At 37.2% G+C, this 22,192-nt stretch overlaps 4 protein-coding genes across 7 annotated transcripts; 1 reads left to right on the top strand and 3 right to left on the bottom strand.

Moving 5' to 3' along the window:
* Window positions 1-3,565: 3,565 nt before the first annotated feature.
* LOC143470673 (synaptic vesicular amine transporter-like) lies at window positions 3,566-4,867 on the bottom strand. The gene is made up of 4 exons (XM_076968938.1): window positions 4,666-4,867; window positions 4,070-4,246; window positions 3,769-3,896; window positions 3,566-3,676 (listed from the first exon to the last, which is right to left on the bottom strand). The coding sequence occupies exons 1-4, from the start codon at window positions 4,865-4,867 to the stop codon at window positions 3,566-3,568; spliced, it is 618 nt and encodes a 205-aa protein (XP_076825053.1).
* Window positions 4,868-6,322: 1,455 nt separating this feature from the next.
* On the bottom strand, window positions 6,323-11,467 carry LOC143470526 (synaptic vesicular amine transporter-like). 4 transcript variants are annotated; one of them, XM_076968716.1, is made up of 11 exons: window positions 10,831-11,467; window positions 9,903-10,013; window positions 9,247-9,579; window positions 8,660-8,836; window positions 8,372-8,514; window positions 8,131-8,284; window positions 7,637-7,805; window positions 7,325-7,491; window positions 7,114-7,252; window positions 6,845-6,901; window positions 6,323-6,552 (listed from the first exon to the last, which is right to left on the bottom strand). In XM_076968716.1, exons 2-11 carry the CDS (start codon window positions 9,997-9,999, stop codon window positions 6,510-6,512), a joined length of 1,479 nt encoding a protein of 492 aa, XP_076824831.1. In that variant the 5' UTR covers window positions 10,000-10,013; window positions 10,831-11,467; the 3' UTR covers window positions 6,323-6,509. The 4 variants fall into 4 exon arrangements, 2 of the variants coding, with proteins under 2 accessions (XP_076824831.1, XP_076824832.1); XM_076968717.1 differs by lacking the exons at window positions 6,323-6,552; window positions 10,831-11,467 and having other exon boundaries at window positions 6,845-6,911; window positions 9,903-10,339; XR_013119372.1 differs by lacking the exons at window positions 6,323-6,552; window positions 6,845-6,901; window positions 10,831-11,467 and having other exon boundaries at window positions 7,115-7,252; window positions 7,325-7,541; window positions 9,903-10,366.
* A 1,092-nt stretch (window positions 11,468-12,559) lies between these two features.
* LOC143470672 (zinc finger MYM-type protein 1-like) lies at window positions 12,560-15,085 on the top strand. Its single transcript, XM_076968937.1, has one exon. The coding sequence runs from the start codon at window positions 12,560-12,562 to the stop codon at window positions 15,083-15,085; it is 2,526 nt and encodes an 841-aa protein (XP_076825052.1).
* A 3,195-nt stretch (window positions 15,086-18,280) lies between these two features.
* Window positions 18,281-21,260, bottom strand: LOC143471220 (small ribosomal subunit protein uS3m-like). The gene is made up of 5 exons (XM_076969622.1): window positions 21,029-21,260; window positions 19,283-19,354; window positions 18,911-19,025; window positions 18,711-18,815; window positions 18,281-18,468 (listed from the first exon to the last, which is right to left on the bottom strand). The coding sequence occupies exons 1-5, from the start codon at window positions 21,056-21,058 to the stop codon at window positions 18,287-18,289; spliced, it is 504 nt and encodes a 167-aa protein (XP_076825737.1). The 5' UTR covers window positions 21,059-21,260; the 3' UTR covers window positions 18,281-18,286.
* Window positions 21,261-22,192: the final 932 nt, after the last annotated feature.

The raw sequence follows: 22,192 nt of genomic DNA, 5'->3' as shown, positions 1-22,192 counted from the left end.
TGCAAGTATTTGAACAGCGCATCCTTGGCACAATAGTGAATGGACAGTATATAATTTCAAACTGCAAACCGAAAACTAATGTTATACTTTTGCAATCACTTTTTGCTGTTGGAGTTCGTGACGCGACACCTTATCGAAAGACACTTTATCGAACGACACTTAATCGAACGACACTTTATCGAAAGACACTTAATCGAACGACACCTGATCGAAACGACACCTGATCGAAACGACAGTTGATCGAACGACACTTTATCGAACCGAAAGTTGATCAAACGACACTTTATCGAACCGACAGTTAATCAAAACGACAGTTGATCGAACGACACTTTATCGAACCGACAGTTCAAGCAAGATTTTTGTTGCGTGTTTCTCAAACATTGAAACAATGGGTCATTGTGATGTTCAGTTATCTGTCCATGTTTGTTTGATAAAATTGGATTTTGTAATTTTTGAGATATTGTGATATTTATATAATTTTGCTCTCTCTCCGCATTGAAGCGTATTACTCATTTACGCACCAATAACTTGACTAACTATTCTTTTTCGTTCTCTTTTCACAGCGGGGGCGCGGCGTAACAAGAAGAATTTATAGAAATGTGTCACTTTTAGAAATACCTAATTTACAATAAATTCACTTTCTTTAGTTTTACAATTATGATGTATACAGGAAGCCAGATGATGTTTCTACTAACCTGTAATAATCTCATCAGTCTACGACGCATAGGTTTCTAGTAATTAACGATTGCAAATGTGTGTGCGGGGTTGGCCACACCTAGTTTTTTTAGTAAACTCGCGAGCCTGGTTAGGATAGGGTTAAAAGATCCACAATTTATTGAAACAACTGACGATATGCACTGTTAAAAGAACGACAATTTATTAAAAGAACTGACAACATGCACTGTTAAAAGCACGACAACTGACGAAGTGCACATTTCAATCGCATTCATTTAATTACAAGTTGTGTGCAATTGCTCGAAGATAACTTTTTATGTCCATATTTGTTGAGTCATAATTTTCAACTATGCTCCTCAGCCGTTGGTTGACAGCGTCGTAGCGCTTCTTCCGAGGTGGGCCATCGATTCCAGCACTCAATTGCTCAATTAACATTTCGTTGGAACCTTGTTCCTGCTTAATTTTTTTGACGAGTCTTCGAAGCGTCGGATGGGATAATGAGACACGCTTGCTGAACGCATTGTGCCATCCTTCAATGCTATTATTCGTTCGTGGAAGGTCATCTTGAACCCGGTGGAAAACATTCCAACACCGGATAGGAAATAGAGGTTGACGACGATTCCTGCGACACAATCGTCCAATCCAAGTAATTTCAAAATAGTCAATGTATTCAGACAAGTGCTGCTCATCGTCGTCACTGAACGTGGCCTCGAACCGTTGTACAACGTCGTCAGGCGGAACGAATGCCAGTGCCTGGAAGCATTTTATGCGAAGGGCGTGCTCTGCATCTTCATTGAACCACCGCTGCAGAGAGAGAGCCTGAATTTTCCGGAAGCTACATTGGCCAAAATGGAAAAGGCAGCCGAGAATTTCTGCCCGAGGGAAGCTGGAAGAAAGAGCATTATATGCTGCCATTTCAAAGTCTATTGTTACGGTTTCTGGGGCTATTCCTGGTCGCTGTTGTTCCAATAAACAAAAGATGCGATTGTACACAGCTTCAGATTTGTTCTCGGTAACGGTGTATACGAGTGGCACCGTGCGATTTTCATCGACCAGCGCGTGTATCGTGTACAGCTGGTATCCAAGTGGGGCAACATCAAATGTACCGTCACAAAACCAATTAGCGCAGTTGTTCAGTATATCCAGATTCTTTTGAGATGCAAACATATAGAATTCGTTCTCATCGTCTTCCTCGATAACGAAGGCTTCTCCCCTCGGTGTCACGCGGAGTTCATCCATCAAGCCGTTTCCTTCTGGACATACGCGCTTTCGCTGTATCATCCGCTTTAATGATGTTGCTTTAGGGAGAGCACCAGCGGTGGCTAAGGATATATCCTGCGTTTCGCTCTGAATAATGTTTGAGGTACGTTCATCTGAATTGACTGCTCGATTTCGCATGCTGGCTTGTGCTCTTGCAACTATAACACGTGCAGGGTTTGGTGGATGACTGTGTTCATGAAGCAAGAACCAGAACATTTTCTAAATAGGCGTCGGAAATGCGTGATCTTAGCTTGCTTTTCGTGAATTTCATTGTTGAAAATATTTGTTCACATGTGTACGTGCTACCAAGCATCGAAGCCATTTATTTTGCGCTGTCGGTCAAGAGACTACTTTCAAGAAGCTACTTTGTGTAAAAGTCAGGCAGCGACATGCCCCTTGCTATAAAATTTTGCCTTCAATTCCTTACTCTTTGTATCTATAATGACTAGTCTAGTCTACTGTACAGACAATCTCGTACTTAGTAATTCTCGTGCGTATTCTTGTGATATCTTATTAATATGTGGGCGGGCCGGCCGCCATGCGAAATCGAACACTTTATGATACAAATATAAAATATAGATATAAAATATAAATCGTCAACTTTATGATATATACATCACAATTCATTAATGCACACGATTACAAAGACCGCACATCACAATTCACAATGGCTCATTGTTTCAATGTTTGAGAAACACGCAAAAATCTTGCTTGAACTGTCGGTTCGATAAAGTGTCGTTCGATCAACTGTCGTTTTGATTAACTGTCGGTTCGATAAAGTGTCGTTCGATCAGCTGTCGTTTCGATAAAGTGTCGTTCGATCAACTGTCGGCTCGATTAACTGTCGTTCGATAAAGTGTCTTTCGATCAGCTGTCGTTTCGATCAGGTGTCGTTCGATAAAGTGTCTTTCGATAAAGTGTCTTTCGATAAGGTGTCGTAGTACCGTTGGAGTTGCTGTTTTAACTTTTATCACGCAATCATTGGAATGGCATTTTATGTTACTTTCCTCCACAGACAACAACAAAAATAAACAGAACTTTACAATATTTGCACCTTCTAAATATACCGATGGCAGCCTTTGATTTGAAGAACCGTTTCGAAAACTACCATAAAATTATTTGGTTCAATGCTTTTGACAGGACTAAGATGCACTTTGCATGGTTTCCAAGTGTTTGTGAAACATTGACAACAGCTATAGTTGAAAACATTTTATCGACAAGCAAACCATTTCAAAAGTAGACCCAAGCATTTAAAATATTTTGCTTAATATTTTGACAACAGCCAATTATCTATTACTAAGCGATGTGTTTACGATTGCACGTGGGCCTACCGAAGCGATGGCCCCTCACCACGTGTGTCACAAGTCTAGGCCTACTATTCGGAACCGGGCAAACTCATATCGAGGCTGTCTGACGTGCGTGTTGCTTTCTAGCCTTGCATTAATCAGAGTAAGATGAAGCCAATGACACAGGAAATTCAAGGGAACCCTTGCACGAAAGTCATTTGCAAAGTTTGAATATTGTCGATTAAACTTTAATCTTTTGCTTAACTTTACAAACAGTTCAATATCATGTACAAGGGAGGTTCGTAAATAAAGCATGCAATTGCACAAGGACACTGTTAAGCACATCACCGAAGTAAGGAATCATTGTTTGAAATGTCATAATTTCGGCTTTCTTGTACAGCGAGCAGAATGCAGCTGACATTGGGTAACTTCGAAAGGGTCATTGGCTTCTTGTTCTAATGCAGATGACCAGTTTTTGTACCAATATTACAAAATCAACATACTTGAAAAAACGCAGAAAATTATCAGCAATGAAAATCCTACTCACTCTTTCAATCTTTAGACCGATGCAGAAAATTTGACAGAACCCGAACAAAGTTATCAAAACGGCAAATACAAAAAACGGTATCATTTTATCTTGAAAACTGTCCACCCCTTTCGCGAATACCGGTCCAGCTTCAAAAGAAATAGACATGACATTTACATTGTGAGAGTCGATATGCTTATGCAGTTTACAAATTGATATGTAAAATTGTAATGTCCTTATCCTCGTATACTCCACAACTTGTTTGCATTTTCCATTGAAAGATAACGTTACATAGAGAAGATATCCATTCAACAACATCTACCTGTCATGTCTATTGCCACCGATGACAAAGCCGTCCTGAACTTCTTTGCTCTTTCCTCCTTGTCATTAAAGATCCTGGCCATCATGGTCATCCCGCCCACCGTAACAAATGAAGATCCTATGCCATGTAGAGCGGCCGATACGAGTAGAACAGTGTACGACTGGCCGAATCCATAACCTGAAAATGAACATTTTCATAGATTAATCGAAACAAGGTAAAGTTGCATCTGTAGCTTGTCCTTATGGCTTATGATGTCTTTCTCGTTGCGACCCAACAAGAGTGACTAAGTATGACAAAAAGGTAGGTTATAATACCAAAATAATGTTAAGTCGTTAGGTTTTCAAAATGTTGTTTTATCTAAGCTTAAGCTATGAAAAAATAATAATTATCAACACCTTCTAAAAGATTATTTTAACTTTTCAGTCATTGACAACAAACTTTCCATCACACACATGAGTTCAAACAGCAGAGTGGACAATAGTGAGTACAAATCGACAAAAAATAAGAAAAGACAGACATTGTGTTTCAAAATGCAGCTGTTAATATAATTCTAAGAGAATGAGCAGATAATTGTACAACAAAGAAGCACAACAGACCTATTGCAGTTAAAAGAAGGGCCAAAGTTCCTACAAACATAGGAACACCGTATCCGGACCTGTCCATCAATGAACCAGATAATAGGTTAACCACTGACTGAATTGATGGTTTAACAGCGAGAATTGCAGCAGGGTGGACATTCTGTGTTGCTAGAATAGCATGTTCGTCATCTCTTAAATTTTGTGGCGTAACGCCTTGCATTGTAGCTGTCAGGTTTGTAACTGTCGTGTCTGACGTAGCGTTTGCCGACAAACTAATGTCGTTGCGTGGGTCTATATTCGAGATGAAGTGAGTATTGCTGAAGTCGGCTTGAAAAACCTAAACTGTAAAACAGCGAACCAAAATTGCAAACTAAAGAATTAATAGATTATTAAGGTAAAAATTGCAACCGCATTTAGTAATACTGTGTCGAGATGGACAGGTTTCAAAAATGCTTTTGACTTTTTAGAAAAAGGGCAAAGAACTTTAGGAATTAAAACATTAGGTTTGAAAGTCGGCACCTACATGTCATCGATAAAAGACCGTAGTCGATCATCATCAGCAGATACACGATAACCATAGCTTGAAATATTTTCTTACTTCCTGCTTGTTCTTAGAAACTCATTTTGATCTTTTGCTTAGTTGGAACAAATTTTTGCTTCGCCTCCTTATCTTAAGTTGAAGCTTCTGTAGCAAAATAATTGTAACTGACTTAGTTTAATAGTAGCTGAAAACGAAGTATTAAATTACTGTTCATAAATATTGAAAACTATATTTTTGAACGTTTGCGTTAGAATTTGACATTTACTTTCTTTACTTTTTAAAAATATTTTGGAGCAGGAGTTTTGGACTTTATTTGTTTTAAAACAATCGCTTTCCTGTTATTGTCTTCGCCAGCACTTTGACATATGAAAACAAACGATTTCCTTGTTTTCTAGTTTGGTGACCAGCAAGCTAAATAAACTGAATATAAAAAGACACTTTCCGAGTTACTCTCGGAATGGCAAGATTTTATCGACCTTCTGTAATTAACAATAGAAATTGTCGAAATACATTGATTATTTTCTAGATTACAAGCTTGTAGGCCTCTCATCAAAACATTTCCCACGGGAGAGCAGCACATAACCTTTTTTTACGGAGTAAAGAAGAATAATTGCTTTAGTTTAATTTTACTTGGTTTTCAATGTTACGCATCAATTATTTTGAACTCCACATTTGAAGAAAATGAAAATCTTATGTTACGCGCAGTTAATAACACGCAAAGTCTTACGCAGTTAACTTAAGTCGCTGACCATCTCACGATACGTGGTGAGCGACTTAAGTTAAACTCGAATGACCCACATAAAGCGTACTCAATAAAGATGAAGTGAATGACGTTAAAGTAAAAGGTTTTTATGCTTTTAGAAATACGTTCGGCGTAATTGATGGATTTATTGTCAGATTATACCAGAGCTTTTTTCGATTAGATTTTTAACTTATTGAGTAATCTTGTGAAATATAATTGCTTCAGGCAACAGGAATACCAGGTTATATCATATAATATGTAGAAAGATCGTCTCGTAATTAAAGCAACGCATTTGACCACAACCTCAATAATGTCATCCCACTGGATTGTTAACTCAATCTTAAACAGAAATTAAACAAAAATTTATGAAAACTCGCATACCCAAATCATTTGCAATGTTTTTTTATTAGTGGTAACGTTTCATTTATTTCACAAAAATCGCAATATAATACAACGTTCATAGCAAAAGCACGCTATCACACAAGGACATGGGTAAACACATAACTGAAGCAAGGACTCATTGTTTGAAATTATGTCTTCAGCTTTTCGTTGCTTCTTGAATAAAACTCACTCAAGTTTTTAAACGTTGCTGACGACCCTTGTCGTGACTTTTGAGTTGACGCTGAAAGATAGCGATTAATATTAGATTGTTTGCAGCCAGCATACTATAAGCATTAAGTTTGTTATTCGCCATAAACTTGACAATAAAAATACAGCTTAAACTGTAAAGACTACAACTTTTTTGCTATGTTTCGGGAAGTATTTCAGTTTTGTGCAAAATTTCCAAGTGATTATCATGAAATGATATGTCATGATATTACGTGATTGTTGTTATGTTGTGATTCATATCTCATAAAGATAAAAGTGCCAATGGGTGGTCAACGTTATTATAATGAGCTATGGCCGCCACTTACCCGGTTTCAGCCTTGGATCGTTTCCTGTTTCTTTGCTCATGTTCAAACAACGAGGTTCTAAATGCAACTATAAATTTATTCCTATTTCTTGTTTTATAGTTTTAGTGGCTTTGCTAGTTGTTACTGACAATTTACCACCATCATTTGGCTTTTGTCGTTTTTGACCGTAGCCTACGATAGCACATGTCATACTAAGAGCTAGTGAGACATTAGTAACAAAAAATGTTTGACGTCAAACTTTACCAAACTACATCAAAATTTTTTCTCACATTTGTTTATCAACTTTTCGTTCCACCGACAAGATCACGACCACTATAAATGTGGCGTACAACAAGCAAAAACAAGCAGACAGCAATATCAATATGACGTAGGTCGAAGCCTGCACGACTGCACCGGCGGCATAAATACCTGCAAACAAACAACAGTTACTCATTACTGCGTAAGTAGTAGTCACATTATGTCATAGCTACGGACAGTGACCTGCAGTAAAACCAACACAGATGATAGCATCCGCCAATCCGTATACGGTTCCGTAGTTTGACATTCCACTAACTGTTACCAGCCAGGCCAAAATTGGATAAATAAAACTGGCAACCAACCCACATCCACAGCCAACAGCAAGCAAACAGATAATGATGTGGAATGGGCTGAACAAGAAGCAATATCTCGGTACGTTTGAACTGATGTCTTTGCCTCTCTAGCAAGTTCATTGTGATAAAAACGTTCAGAAACTCTTAATTTGTAGACAACTTTTCAATCTTTAAACCTTTTTGTATCAAAATACATTTAAACCTTGATGAAAGTATTATTGCCAATAATCCCAAACAAGTGATGGCCATTCCCAGCGCCGCAATCGTCAACGGGTAAAGATAGTGACTGGAAAGGGGTGAATAAGGGACCAAACTTGCTGTCAGCTGGAACCCAAAAAACGCAGGAAGAAAAACAATAACCTTACCGGTACCTGGAAACAATTCATTGTAAAAATAAAATTACTTGTGTGAGAAACTTTTGCTTAGAGTTTTAGCTACTTGATATTTTGTCTCTAAAGCTTGGAATTGAAACTATAGCTTTAATGCAATCTAGTAATTGGTAAATAAATAACTGATCAGAACCTAAACTCGTTTTAAACCAAAGTTCTCGTAGCAAAATCCTTGGCTAATCGGAAATTGACCTCTACAATTTCTTATCAAGTTTTTTTTTTACAAACAAATGACTGTAATGTAGACACCATAGACAGCTGAGAATTTAAAGCATGAAAATGCAGAGGCTAATATTGTTAGTTTTACCTGAAATTAATTCGGGAAATGACATAAAACGACAAGTTAACCAGCTTGAAAATCCGCCGAACAATACTCCTACCACCAATCCAAGTAACAGAAGGGCTTCCAGCATTAGCAAGGGGAAGCGTGTCGGGAATTTCCATACGTTTGGTTTCTTATCCTATTACAACGATTATAATTTATTCTCTAACGATCTCACAGAGACAAGCATGCCTAATATAGTCAAAATATCAATCAATGTAGTAACCTTTTTAACTTTTTTGGTGTCGAAATAAGTTTGGAAAAGCTGACAGAGTCCGAGCGAAGTCATCGTCACGGCAATGACGAACAACGTGGCTGCATTTGTAGTAGCGATAACAGGTTCCAGTACGCTCCAGACTGCCAGCCCACCTTCATTGCAAGTTTGCAACAACGTAATGTAATACACTCTACTAAGTTGATGTTGTCTGAACCGTGTTAACCAAACAAACTATTAATAGGCATAAAATTGTAATGCTGTCATGTTTAACAAACACCCCTTGAACACAGTATCCACCTGATATGGAAGCTGCTATTGATGCCAGGGTCAGCCCAAATATTTTTCGTCGTTCTTTTTTGCTGTTGAAGGTCTTCGCCAGCATAGTCATCCCGCCTACCGTAACACACGAAGACCCAATGCCATGTATAGTGGCCGATAAAAGAAGAACAGGGTAACTCTGGCTCAGGCCAAATCCTAAAATGAACAGTTTTAGTTCAACTGATACAATATTAAATGGTTTTGGTGACGCTTCTTCATAAAAACGTCGCCAATGCAGACGAGTACAAGTGAATCCACATGAAAGGAACCGATGTTATAATAAGACAAATCAAACAGTGATAAGTGGATTAGACTTCAGAGAATGTTGTACCAAAGCTTATACTTTGAAGAACGAGTTACTAACTCGTTCTAATAACACTATAACTAATATTACCCTTAACCCAACAAAATTAAAATTTCCCCCCAATTGAACAAAAGCATTGTTATAGATTTGTCTGAGATAAGCAAAAGCAAGAAATGAGTTAAAAAGTGTTGAGTTGATCTGAGTAAATGAACTTCATACATGTAAAAATATAGATTACTGCAGAATGGTAAAAGTAACCGACCTATTGCAGTTATGAAGAGATATAATGTTCCTGTATACATTGCAACCTTGTGCCCGAATCTATCGATGATTGGACCTATGACAACACTGGAAAAAGCTTGAAATATTGATTTAGCGGTATAAATGGCGGTTTTGTTGAAGTTTTCAAAGAAAGGAAAATCTTTTTCATCTTTCTTTAAACTTCGTGGCCTGACAACTTGCTGTGCAGATGACACATTTGCTGTTTCCAACCCCAACGTGACGTTTGTTGACCTGGTATCGTTAATGCTTGCTTTGGTCAAGTCCAGGTCACATGTCATGGGGGTTTCCCCAAAGATCTTTGGAACAATCTGGGCTGTAAAACAAAAGAATTAGAGCCTTAAAGCAGCAGATGCATTCCTAGCATTGTAATCCAAGCACATGATATCAAACCCCAACATCAACTACAAAAATAGTTTACAGTAAAGTGTATTTAAAGAAAATTTTTGTTTTAAGAACTGGACAAAAACCTTTAGCCAGCTTGATAAAGTCTGACATGACGCCTTTGCATGTCTTCCAAGTTTTGTATAAAACTTCGACAGTGCAATTATGGACAATATTATAACGAGATTGCAAATGTTTTGGACATAAACACCCATTTAATGATGAAAAATCCCAGGTATTAAAACAAACACTTACCCGACATCGACATAAGACCGAAATTGATTGACATAGCGAGAGTCATGACAACCACAGCAGACACTTTGAACATGAATATTTTTTCATTGGAATGCATTCTTCTTTCTTTGCCTTGGGTAAATGGTATACGAGCTTAGTACAGTATTTACAATAGCTTCGCTAACTTAATAATGATTCTGCAAAACCAATTTGTAATTGGTTCAGTTGGGATGCCAGCCTGGCCATACACTGGTTTGGTCCTGCCATGTTATATATCGAGAACAAAACGCGGCGCCGCGGACTTTGACGCGATGCTGTCGGTTCAATCTTCTGTTGTTAATAGTTGATTAAGATCGTACGAAGTGCAGGATAGATTTAGTACACCACAACAAAATCATTGAAACCAGCATATATCATCTCTTTTTGAAAATAACAGCATAAAACAAAATTTACGTTTTTGAAATAACACTCATTTATTCTGACGCAAATACCAAATAATTTTGAGGCGCTTATCTTCATACTTTTCAGCTTTTGCCTCGCACAGGTACTAAAATATTTCTTTGACATCGCTATAACAACCATAACGGTCAGCGCAGTACCGTGACGCCGCGCTTTTTCCTCGTTCTCTGACAGAGTAGCACCGTTCTGGTACAGACCAGTGTGCGGCTATAGACTGGCACCCGTTGAACGGTATATGTATGTATGTAATATTAAGTTGTAACTATAAAATTTACTTCTATATTCTAATTTACTAAACTTCTTTATAAACGGCAAATAATAATTAACCACAAAATAGCATGGGCCTATACTTGTTAATCTTGTACGTGATTTTATTGCATTCCACAATAACTGTTCAAACTTAATGAAAATTAATGAAATTTTTGGTTTACATATATGATACTATTACTTCGTTCATACAAAAATCCATTGGTATTAAAACATTTCTTACTTGACCAGTCTATAACAAAAGTAGCATCATATTTTCGGCTTCTCACAGTCAACGATGAAGAATAAATAACACATTACAACTGACCGCAACACTGTCTGAGACCAGTAACCTATTTTAACTGGTTGTCGGCAAATAACCAGTTGCAGTAACCAAATTGACAAAGCTGCCACTATTTTACCGGCAAAAATGCGTGCGTTTGATACTATTTTTAACAGTTCCTTGTTAACCAATGTTATGACGTAGTAACCTAAATCTAACTTCAATCAAACCCTAAAATCAACTTTGGTGATATGCTTTGTGACCTACATGCAGTGAAATAATCCCTTCGAATTGACAAACCCTGCAGCTTCAGTCTGAAAGTGCGACTTAAAAGTAACTGTACAAGCGTTATTACATGCGTATATGAAACAAGTCATTCGTCCTTACACTTATTCTGCAGCTGAAGCTGATAAAGTCTGACATCATGTCTCAGCAACCACAGTGAGCGGTGTGCCATAATCTGCCGGCTTTGAAAAGACTTCATGAAAAAGCAAACCACATGTTGCTGACTGCTGTTCTAGCTCTGTTATTAGGATTAACCTAGAATCAGCGTCGGCAATCGACCGTTCCAATAAGTGACATCTGCCCAGTGCTGCAATAATGAATCAGAAGGCTGGTAGACTGGAACTGACTTCAGCTCGTCGAAGGAACTGAAAAACACGCCGCCGGCTGCTGTTCGAATTCCCTTTGTTTAATTAGGGTCAACCTCGGTGCAGCGTGACTGACCGTTCTAATGGGCAACATATGCCTCGTGTTCTAACAGCTGGTACTTTTGTGCGTTTAGAAATATTGTCCACGTACTTTTGATGGTAGAATATAATCCCGGCGGGGTTCTAAATGTAATTATAGTCTGGTGAAAGATAATTGCGTCAAGTAACGTAAACTTTTCGTTACATTATCAACGCATTCAACATGTGCATTGAGACTATGTTAGACTTGGATCAAGTTCGGCTACAACCTCATTAATTCTCTGATTTCTGAAATATTAATTCACTACCTAATCGAAACCTTACAGACGCGCATGTGGTATCACATGATAATAGGTAACAATAAAAAGTTGGCTTAACATCTTGGAGGTTACCTCCTACAACAGGGTTTTAAATTAGACTAAACAAGTTATACTCAATACGAAAACACTGACGGCAAGACAAAAGAGATTTAACTCGCGCCACCCACAAAAAAACTAGCAGAGTGCTAATTTAATTTTCTTCGTTTAAATTACTCAACTTGCAGACGCGAGATGCAGGGCCGGATTAAGGCGGGGGCTGATGGGGCTGATGGGGCTGCAGCCCCAGGTCCACACCCAAATATAGGCCCACCACTGCACTAAGTCAATGAAACAACTAAGGTAGCCTAGGCTAATACAAATCTCCCAGCTATTATTGAAAACACAGTCCATGCACTGTAAAACCCAACCTGGTCACTATGACGCAACAATCGCTTTTTCTCGGCTGTTAGGCAGGATTGTTAGTAGCCAAGTCAAGTCAAGTTTATTTCGCAATAACGCACATAACAATATTGCGCATGCAGGCAGTAGCGAAAGACCACTATAGGGTCATCTAAATCTAGCTCGCCTAGAGACTCTAGGCGTAGCTAGAGTAGCTGTTGCTATAGTCTAGGCTAGAGTATAGCAACATATTGTTTTTAGTTGTTTTGTTTTTAGCTTGGCTAAATTAATTTAAAAATAAAAATGAAGAAGTATAAAAGCGGTTGGGAAAAGGAGAAATCTAGAAGAGAAGCAGAAGCTAAATTGAAAAAAGTTGTAGCAGGTTCAAAAAAAGTGACTGATTTTTTTGATGTTGTAAGCGAACCGAAAAGCAACATTGCAGAAACGACGTCCTGTAGGCCTAATGCAACTGCTTTGCGACCATCTACTTCGAGTGACTGTATTGCAGAGCCACATATAAATATTGTTTCATCGGAACCAAATTTAAAAACCAAGTCATCTAATGTTGCTGAGGATGAAACACATGGGGTAAAAGAAACTATTCAACACGACATGGATGTTGGATGCTGGGGAGGAATTTCTGACCAGCTGAGAGATTACTGCTGCCAAATAGGAAGTTTAGAATTTCAACATCTTGATGCAGATTTTTCAACTTCAGAGACACGTATTACTGGCGATATATTTAAACGGCGTTGTTCTAAATCGCTATTTTGGCGAGAACAATTAAACGGCGAAATAGTGAAACGCGAATGGTTTTGCTATTCGCCTTCAACCAAGAAACTTTACTGCTTTTTTTGCAAACTTTTTGCGTCTGATTCTGAGAAAATCATGCTGCAGCTGGCATCAGTTGGTTATGGCGACTGGAAACATGCACCACGCGACCTGGCCAGGCACGAATCTTCTAACAAACACTTAAGTTATCTTTCAACATATTTCTTTCGAAGAGCAAAAAAAGGAAGCATTTGCAAAGATTTGGAAGAGCAAAACGAATCTGACAGAAAATATTGGTGCAAAGTATTAGCTCGAGTTTTAAGCGTGATAAAATTCCTATCATCCAGAGGGCTGGCCTTCCGCGGAAGTAGTGAGAGGGTTGGTTCTCCACAAAACGGTAACTTCCTTGGAATTTTGGAGTTGTTGGCAGAATACGATACTTTCCTTGCTGAGCATATTCAAAAGAGAGTGAACAAAGGCAAGGGACACGTTTCGTATTTCTCATCGACTGTAGGCCTATGTGAGGAATTCATTGACGCAATTGCAACAAAAGTATTACATATTATTATTTCCGAAATAAAACAAGCAAAGTATTATTCAGTGTCCGTGGACTCAACACCTGACATTGCAAATGTTGACCAGTTAACAATAATTTTTCGGTATGTTTTACCTGATGGTCCCGTGGAACGATTTGTCAAATTTATGCCCACCCGTGGACACACTGGTCGCCAATTGGCTGATATACTTTTGGAGTTTATAGAATACAATGGGATCAGTTTGAAAGATCTCCGAGGACAATCTTATGACAACGCTGCTAACATGAGCGGAAAATATAAAGGTATGCAAGCTATAATAAAAGAACGCAACCACCAAGCAGAATATATTCCTTGCGTAGCACATTCCTTGAATCTTGTGGGAAAATGTGCTGCTGAGTGTTGCCAATCCGCGGTTCGTTTTTTCATGTTTGTTCAAGGACTCTATGTATTCTTTTCAGCTTCAACACACAGGTGGAATCTTCTTGTTGATGCACTGAAACCACTTAAATGTCTAACAATTAAGCCTTTGTCTGATACACGTTGGGAGGCGCGATATGATGCGCTACATGCACTAAGAAAAGGTTACCAAGCGGTTCTTCAAGTCTTGACGGCAATATCTGATGACAATGATGAAACATATCAAACTAAAGAAACAGCCAGGGGTTTTGTTTCATCGATGAAAAAGCTTGAAACTGGTATTTTAGTCGAGGTATGGTCGTGCATAATGGAACGGTTCCATAAGACGAGTCAGGCTCTGCAGGACAGCAACATGACTTTGAATAAGGCAACAAATTTGCTTCAGGGTCTACAGAACTTTATTCAACTTCTCAGACCCCAATTTCAAACATTTAAAGGAAGAGGTCAAGCATTAAGTGGCTGTCATCATTACACTGAAGAAATTTCAAGAAAGAAAAGAAGAAAAGTAGGGTTGGATAGCGAAGGTGAATCTGAAGACACATCACTTGATCCATTGAGCAGATTCAAAGTAGACTCATATCTGCCGATCATTGACCAAATTCTTTCGTCTATGAAAACCCGACTAGAAGCTTACGACGGTCTCCAAAGAAAGTTTTCGTTTTTGATAGAATTGAACACCATGTCTAACTGCAAAATTGAAGCAAGTGCGAAATCGTTACTTCAATATTATCCAGATGATCTGGAGGAGTCATTGCCTGAGGAGATGATTCATTTTTCTACACTGATAAAACAACACCATTTCAACAGTGAATGCAAAGAAATTCAGATGTTTAAGTTCATAAATGAAAATGAATTCGCGCATGCATTTCCTAATGTATCGGTTGTTTTCAAGCTTTATCTTTGTCTGATGATTTCTAATTGCTCTGGCGAGCGCTCATTTTCAGCACTAAAAAGAGTAAAAAATCATTTGCGTTCGTCTATGAGGCAGAAAAGGTTGAATTCCTTAGCTATACTCTGCATCGAAAACGACATTTTGCAAAAAATAGACACCGATGACATTATTAAGAGCTTTGCATTGTCTAAATCCAGAAAATGCGTCATTTGAATGTGTGCATACAAAGTAAATATATACTTTGTTTATGTGTTAATATTTTTTTTTCGTTTCAATTGTGGTTAGTTTTTAGTACAACGAATAGAATAAAAAATAGGCCTCTGACTATCATAGAGCCCCAGGCCCATAAAAAGCTTAATCCGGTCCTGGCGAGATGACTCTTCTCCATCGAGTAACATATGCCTCGCATTTGGCGTTTCAGTTCACCACCTCGGTGTAGTTGACCGGTTGTTGGTGATGACTGATGAGTTTGCCAGGTCAAGCTGAAAGCCTTAGAATTGCCTTGAAATTAACTGCAAACAAGGCTGGCAGTTCTACATATATTTTTAAAACAAAAATCTTTTGATTGAAGCTTTCAGGGTTCTAGCGACCAGGACTTTGTGTGCTAAGTTTGGGAGATTTTACAGTGTAGTAAAGTTATGCCACCTTTGTGTTAAAAGTATTTTACTTGGCATTAAAAGTATTATGCTTGGAGTAAAACTGCCTTCCAGAATTTTAACAAACAAACTAGAAGAAACGTCAAGATTACAACAAACTACAAGTTCGTTTTTCAGGAGTTTTAAATTAAGATTGTAAAGCTGGAATATACCAGTGGAGCTTGGTAAAGTAACGAAATGCAATCTAGCAACTTACCAGCTTTTGTTATCGTGTTCTCCGTGGTGTCTATCACTTGCTATCTTCTAGCAGCAACAAGTAAGTGCAAATTATTTAACCAGATACCATTTATCCTTAGAATTAGTTTATTTTTCAAAGCTTGTTATTTCAGATAGTTTCATTCTCGACCCAATGTTACTAATTGCATTAGTAAATTCTTCACAAACAATTGAAAATATGCAAAGTTTGGCAACTATGTTGGTTACTACGAGCAGTCGTCCTACGTTCCCAATTAGACTTTGGATAGGAATAATATTGGGCTTGTTCAAAACTACCGTCGGATTAATCTTGTTCCCACTTTCTCTGAGGTTTGTACAAGAATAAAGATTCAATGTTTTTTCACAACTCCATGTGTCGTAAAGAACGTTTTGCATGACAACAAGCAAATTTGTTCAATATTTTCAGGTAATGCTTGGTAAGCACAGATTAATTATTTACTGAGACACTTATGTTATTCAGGTTATTTTCCATAAATTCGTAGACTATTGCACTTGCGATCGGAATTGTCTTGATTGCCACTAACATTTATCCAAACTTGACCTCAGTCGTTAAAGAAAATCACGGCTCGAACTATGCTACTATCTACGCATTGGCGGACATTGCACTCAATGTCGTTATTATTGCAGGTAACGTTGCGTAAGTGTGACGTAAAGTTAATGTGATTTGCCATAGTCTAGCTAGCGATTTGCTAGAAGTTTAAAAATTCATTTTGTAGGTCTGTTGGTTATGAACGGAATTTTTTCTGCAATTTTCTTAGTCCAATTGCTGTTTATTGCGACTCCCGCCTTGGTTTTGTACGTCAAGTATATTTATGACTCAAAGGAAGCAACCATCAATGCTTGGTGTAAAGAGTTGAGAGCAATACTCGGTGTCAGGTTCATTCGACCCGGGACGACCCAAACTACATCTGAGTTAGCAAGTTCTTGGGTTGAATTGACCGACCACAGAAAATCTTTTGTTTTTATGTAAGGCGTGTTAAATACAGCTTTTATGGAAAAATAAACAGCGATGGGCTTGAATTATTCAGGTCAAAGTTGTTTGCATCAATGGCAACTGTTTAGTGTGGCTTGTTTGAAAATTGTTAACCTAGAATCAAACTGAACAAAATTCTTTACTTAGAAATACCAAAAATTTGGTCTTATTTTTTAACTTGTCTGAGTTAACGGCGATTAACATAGTGTGTGCTTTTCTTACATAGGCTACTTACAAATCAACCTCCATTCTTCAGCATCTGCTCAACTACTAGAAGAAATCAAACAACAACATGTAAAAAGAACGATCGATGTTTGTCCTGGAAACCCTAAAAGATGTCGTTTCAAACAATGAATTCTTACTTTAGTGATATCTTGGTGCAATTGAAGATTTACTAATGAACGAATATTTTGTAATTTTGCTGAACTACAACATATACTGTGTAGGTGGTAAATACCTGTACTTCAAAAACTGGTTTGGTGTTAAATGGCAATGCTCGTATCTCTACTTGACAAACCGTTCGTGATTTATGCTCCGTTTTCATAAATGATTGCTTTGCTATTGCCTTGATTTATTATTGGCTCTGTGACATGATTAGACCTACTGCAGCTAGAAAACGAACACCTTTTAGTATGTCAAATTAAGTAGACTTTGGATAAACTTAATAAGCCGAGACCGGTAATATTCATGTTATGCGACATCTATTGTACGTTTGTACAAAATGGGTGTTTAGGCGTTTTGTCCGCAAATCGTTGTTCGTTAATGTTCTTTGCTTCAATAATTTTAACCAAACTTTACAAAGTAATGTGAAAGCTACTATGGGCATCGTACCATGACCAAAGAGTATAAATTCTTTAACAGAGCAAAACATCAGAATTGTGGACGCTATTAGGGCAACAAATCACTGGTGTTAGAGACCATAAATTGTCCGAAAACGCAAAGCATAAAATCAAGGCTCAAATAGTGTTTGAAACAAGTGTTAACTAACGTTTTTCATGGATGGTGTTGGCAAACAAACAAAATTAAAATACTGTGTAAATTGTTATAATTAACCCTCATTACTGGGAAGTTGCACATTCTGACAATGTTCAACAACACTCGACTGATCTATCACTTGGAAGATCTGATGAAACCATAATGTTATGTGCGTTGTATTTCCTTATGTACTATCAAACGTTGTACTATAATTTTTTGGCCCTTGTTTAGTTCGCGACCCGTTTCTCTGGGTTACGTAAACGGTTACCAACGCGCTACTTGTTCAGTCTGGTTGTGCATTTACATTGAGATGAACTGATAAGAATATTCAACAAGACTCAACTTGTCATGTACAACTTCGGAGTGAACTTCACGAACAATCTATTAACAATTGCGACCAGGCCGCTAGTTGGCGCAATACTACACGGGAAAAAACTAAAAACAGTTTTCATATATCATTCAAATAAAAGGTTTCAAACTTTACATTCAAATTTCTTTCACGGATATATTCCTCCTCGATATGCCATTCTTATATGACAATGTATGACATTTTGTAAAATTGAAAGTGTTCATTGCCTTCGATGAAAATCTTGCTCAAATGTATTTGTATTCAATATCTTCCTTATAAACGATATGGATATAAATTTTAACATTACACTTCAGGACTGCTGAAAGCATTCTTTCAGAATAAGAAACAAGGAACGGAAGCGCATCTAGTTTCCTCGGTGTGTAACTTGGCGCGACAACTTCAATCATGTTGCATCGACGCTTAATAACTGTAACAAAAACAATTTGATGTTTTCAACAAATTGCAATTTGATTTTGTAGTAGGGACAATATTTTAAATGAGTTGAACTTGGAAAGAAAACACAAACTATTACAAGTATGAAGCTAAGATACAAGCAAAAATGCAAATCAACATAAAATGCATTCCAAAATTCAACATACTATATGAAATACTGCACATTTTCACTTTGTGCTTTATAATGGTAATATCACCAATGTAGTAACAACTTACCTGGCCCAGATGGAATGAGTCTGTGAAATGTTCCGTCCATGAACCTCCGAATGAACCTGTCTTCATACATCCTCTCATACGCACCATCTTCATCGTGGAGGTGGCCTGGAAAGGAGCAGAGACAAGAGATTACAGGTTTGAAGTTGACAATGCATTAAAATTTTTGGTTGCAACAACCTCAAGTGATGTTAATAGGCTACCTGTGTGCGATGACTGCCATCCTTTCGTCACACCAATCATATTAGGCTTGAATGCCTGATCGTAAGTGAGCGGCTTGTTGTTCATTTTGGACAGTTTATATCGTCCAGCTGTTGCCTGAAGTAATTGAATCGGTTTTCCATAATTTATTAAAATTTGCACACAACCATGAAAAACGTTTACATTTTGCTAAATGAACTAAAATAACACCGGAAAAACATTCCTGGAGGCAGTAATGTATTAAAGTAAGTAGGCAAACCCGAAAAGGATTAAACATGAATTATGTTAAAGTTATCATCAAAGAACATTGTTGGTATTAAAGTTCATATAAGTAAGTAAACATGGTCAATTTCATAAGAAAAAGATGCTCTCACCTTTGCACACATTGGAGTCACATGAAAACATCTGTTAGGTACATTCTTTGTCCGCAAAGTGACGAAAAGCTTCTGCAAGCAAAATAACTGTAAATTATTTATCAATCAACAAATACAACGCCACACATAGGTATCCAAAGTCCTTATATAGCCAAAAGACGCATTATTTTAATAACTTCATACATCAGTATAGATTATAATCAAAAGCAGCCTAAATTCGCCACACAACAACTCAGCATATAAAACATAAAATAAACTGTGTCAGCTTTTGTTTTTTCTGAATAGTAGTTCAATTATATTTTGGAATATTGTCATTAGAATGTGCTGAGAATGAATTAAAATAGACTTTGTAAATGATGTAATGCTTTGGTTATTTTAAATTAAATACCTAGTACCTTGCGGTACAAGCTTTGCATTTGAGCTAAAATGTCTACTTTTCTCCAATAAGCTGCCACAATGTGCTACAGCTACTGAATGTGCTACTTGAGACTGCATTTTCTTTTATATGATTAGCAACGAAAAACTTCATTTGCACATCAATGATGGTTTTAGCAAACTGCTTTAAAAATTCTAATCCTCACCTTCTTGTAATGGGCATAAAAACTATTTGAGTGTTACACCTGTTTACATAATGCTTCTAATACAACAATAACGATTTCTTAAAATAAGAATACAAACTAGTAAAACTTAATTATTATTTTTGTTCACACATACAAGCTGCAACGTCAACATCGTTTTCACAATAACGTTGATATAAATGTACGAGTACATCACATCATATACATATACACATACGAGTACCAGGACATGTCAAGACTAGATAGAAGTGGTCTGAAGACACATACACGCATGCCATCATACAAACAGTAACAGACTCACAGTATGTTTGTAACAGCCAAAATAAGGTAAGTTGAAATTTACTTTGGACACTTGGTATCATTGATTATGCATTTGCACAATTTGAACATATATATATACAGTATGATATGTATGTTATTTCAAGAACCTTGCTCTTGTTAAGATTTGAAATATGACAAATATAACTATAAAGGTAATAGCTTCTGTCATTAACCAAAGCAAAAATGTAACACAAGTATGTAGGCTACAGGGTTGAACAATCTGTTAGCAAGTTGCTCAAACACTTGCGGATTTTCATAAAATAAACAGATAGGACAAATTTTGTTGCCTGAGCAACACTTGGCTCTTGAACATAAACTAGTGTTGTTAATCAGGGTATAGAAGAAAACACATCAGAGTGACGTTTTTTCTCGTACATGCATGTACGACACATTGCACTGTTGATTTGCAATGGAAATTATGGGACCTGTATGCACTTGATTCACCAACATGCACGCCAACCTGTTTTATTTTCATGCAAATATAATAAACAAACAAAGAGAAACTGGTTGTTTGAACGCTAATTTCTAACAAATAAACGAAGAATTACGGCCTTAGTGCACATCATCACACCGAAATTTCTGTCTTCGCACGCACGAGTTCATGACAGGATAAGTTGTTTTGCTGCCGCAACAGACGGACAGATTAAGATTAGGATAGCAGGACATGGCAACTTTCAAGCTTTTACCAGTACGTTACGATAACATTGCGATGATCACAGCATACAACATATTGAATTAATTTTACAAAACTTTAAATCGGTAAAAAACGCTGCCTACTCAAAACTCACTTAAACAACTAATTTCATTCGTAAAATGAGCTGCGGTACAAATAAATCCATAAAATTACCTGAAAACAATATTTAGAAAAAAAATTCATCTTTGTCTTTACTCTGGGCTTTGTCAAACGATTTAGCCTCTCATAAACTAGCTTCGTATGTAGTTATGAAGTACTTCTCGTCATTGTTACCAGCAAACTTTCAATAACAATCCCTCCTGCTTTCACTGAGACATTGAAATTTCAGTCAACGAGCCTAGTAAGTTGATGAGGTACGCAACCATAGCCTCTCTATATCCACAAGTTGAAAAACAGCATAAAAATCTTACTCTAAAGGGCAAAAAAAGGCTAAAACGGATAATCTTGATTGTTGTTATTAAGAAGTCATTGATAGCAAATAGCGGTTTTATTAACATTAAGCCAAACATACTGTTTTGATACGTTTTTTAAATATTAAATGAAAAAATGATTTTTTGTAATACGAAAAATTTGGATGTAGTTTGTGATAAGTGATTTCTATTATTCTTAAGCACTGCTGCTCCAGCGCTGAGGTCACGGTAAGTAACCAGTAATTACTAATTCCAATCAGAGATGGTCCCAGCACTGTGTTTCATAGTACTGTAGTTAAAATGCTCTTTGCTATTTTCAACTACAAACTTTCCAGTTGAGTAAGTTGATTACTCTGCGGTTTGAAGGCAAGTTTTTAGTTATATCAAAGGTTACCGTTAGCTTAGGCAAAACAGAAATAGAATGACAGAAAAAGTTTAAATGCGTGCACAAAAAGATTAGGCCAAACATTCAACGTAATGTAGCCTAGTATGCGTCTACTTTCTAGCTTTTGCTAATCAAGCAAGCAATATTTGACCAATCAGGATGACACACGGCGGCACCAATCTCTGTATCAAACACGGCCTTGAGGCCACACAGCTAACAAAAAGAGTTTATTAGTCTACAACGGTTATAGCTCTGTGTGATTGTTTCATTCACACTTTAACACTTTCTTAAAAGCATGTTGGTAAATACGAAGAGTACTAAGATTTCCACACACAGCATACATAGGCCTATACCGAATATGTGCTAATAGATTTTTGCATCCTCAGGGCATACTTGAAGTAAGACTTTAATATTATTGTAAAATAAGAAACAGCATGTAGTTTGGCACTCTTAAGATTAACTTTATATATTTCGACACGAGCTTTCATAAGCATAAGCTTGCTACTTCAGGAGTACTGTGAA

The sequence above is a fragment of the Clavelina lepadiformis genome, chromosome 9 (genome assembly GCF_947623445.1).
Source record: "Clavelina lepadiformis chromosome 9, kaClaLepa1.1, whole genome shotgun sequence".
Classification (NCBI taxonomy): Eukaryota; Metazoa; Chordata; class Ascidiacea; order Aplousobranchia; family Clavelinidae; genus Clavelina; species Clavelina lepadiformis.
Note: the sequence above shows the minus strand (reverse complement) of the source record. Positions and strands in the feature narration are given on the sequence as shown.

Excerpts from the sequence above, each read along its gene's own strand:
- LOC143471220 (XM_076969622.1), bottom strand. The coding sequence starts at position 21,058 with ATGAATTTTTTTTCTAAATATTGTTTTCAG. Across the intron at positions 19,355-21,028 it reads TTTCTAAATATTGTTTTCAG|AAGCTTTTCGTCACTTTGCG; the intron begins GTAATTTTATGG and ends TTTTGCTTGCAG. Across the intron at positions 18,469-18,710 it reads ACTCATTCCATCTGGGCCAG|TTATTAAGCGTCGATGCAAC; the intron begins GTAAGTTGTTAC and ends TTTTTGTTACAG.
- LOC143470672 (XM_076968937.1), top strand. The coding sequence starts at position 12,560 with ATGAAGAAGTATAAAAGCGGTTGGGAAAAGGAGAAATCTAGAAGAGAA.
- LOC143470526 (XM_076968716.1), bottom strand. The coding sequence starts at position 9,999 with ATGCATTCCAATGAAAAAATATTCATGTTCAAAGTGTCTGCTGTGGTT. Across the intron at positions 9,580-9,902 it reads CGGTCTTATGTCGATGTCGG|CCCAGATTGTTCCAAAGATC; the intron begins GTAAGTGTTTGT and ends TTTGTTTTACAG. Across the intron at positions 7,253-7,324 it reads CTGTGTTGGTTTTACTGCAG|GTATTTATGCCGCCGGTGCA; the intron begins GTCACTGTCCGT and ends GTTTGTTTGCAG.
- LOC143470673 (XM_076968938.1), bottom strand. The coding sequence starts at position 4,867 with ATGCAAGGCGTTACGCCACAAAATTTAAGAGATGACGAACATGCTATT. Across the intron at positions 4,247-4,665 it reads CCTTCTTTTAACTGCAATAG|GTTATGGATTCGGCCAGTCG; the intron begins GTCTGTTGTGCT and ends GTTCATTTTCAG. Across the intron at positions 3,897-4,069 it reads GGTGGCAATAGACATGACAG|CTGGACCGGTATTCGCGAAA; the intron begins GTAGATGTTGTT and ends TTTCTTTTGAAG.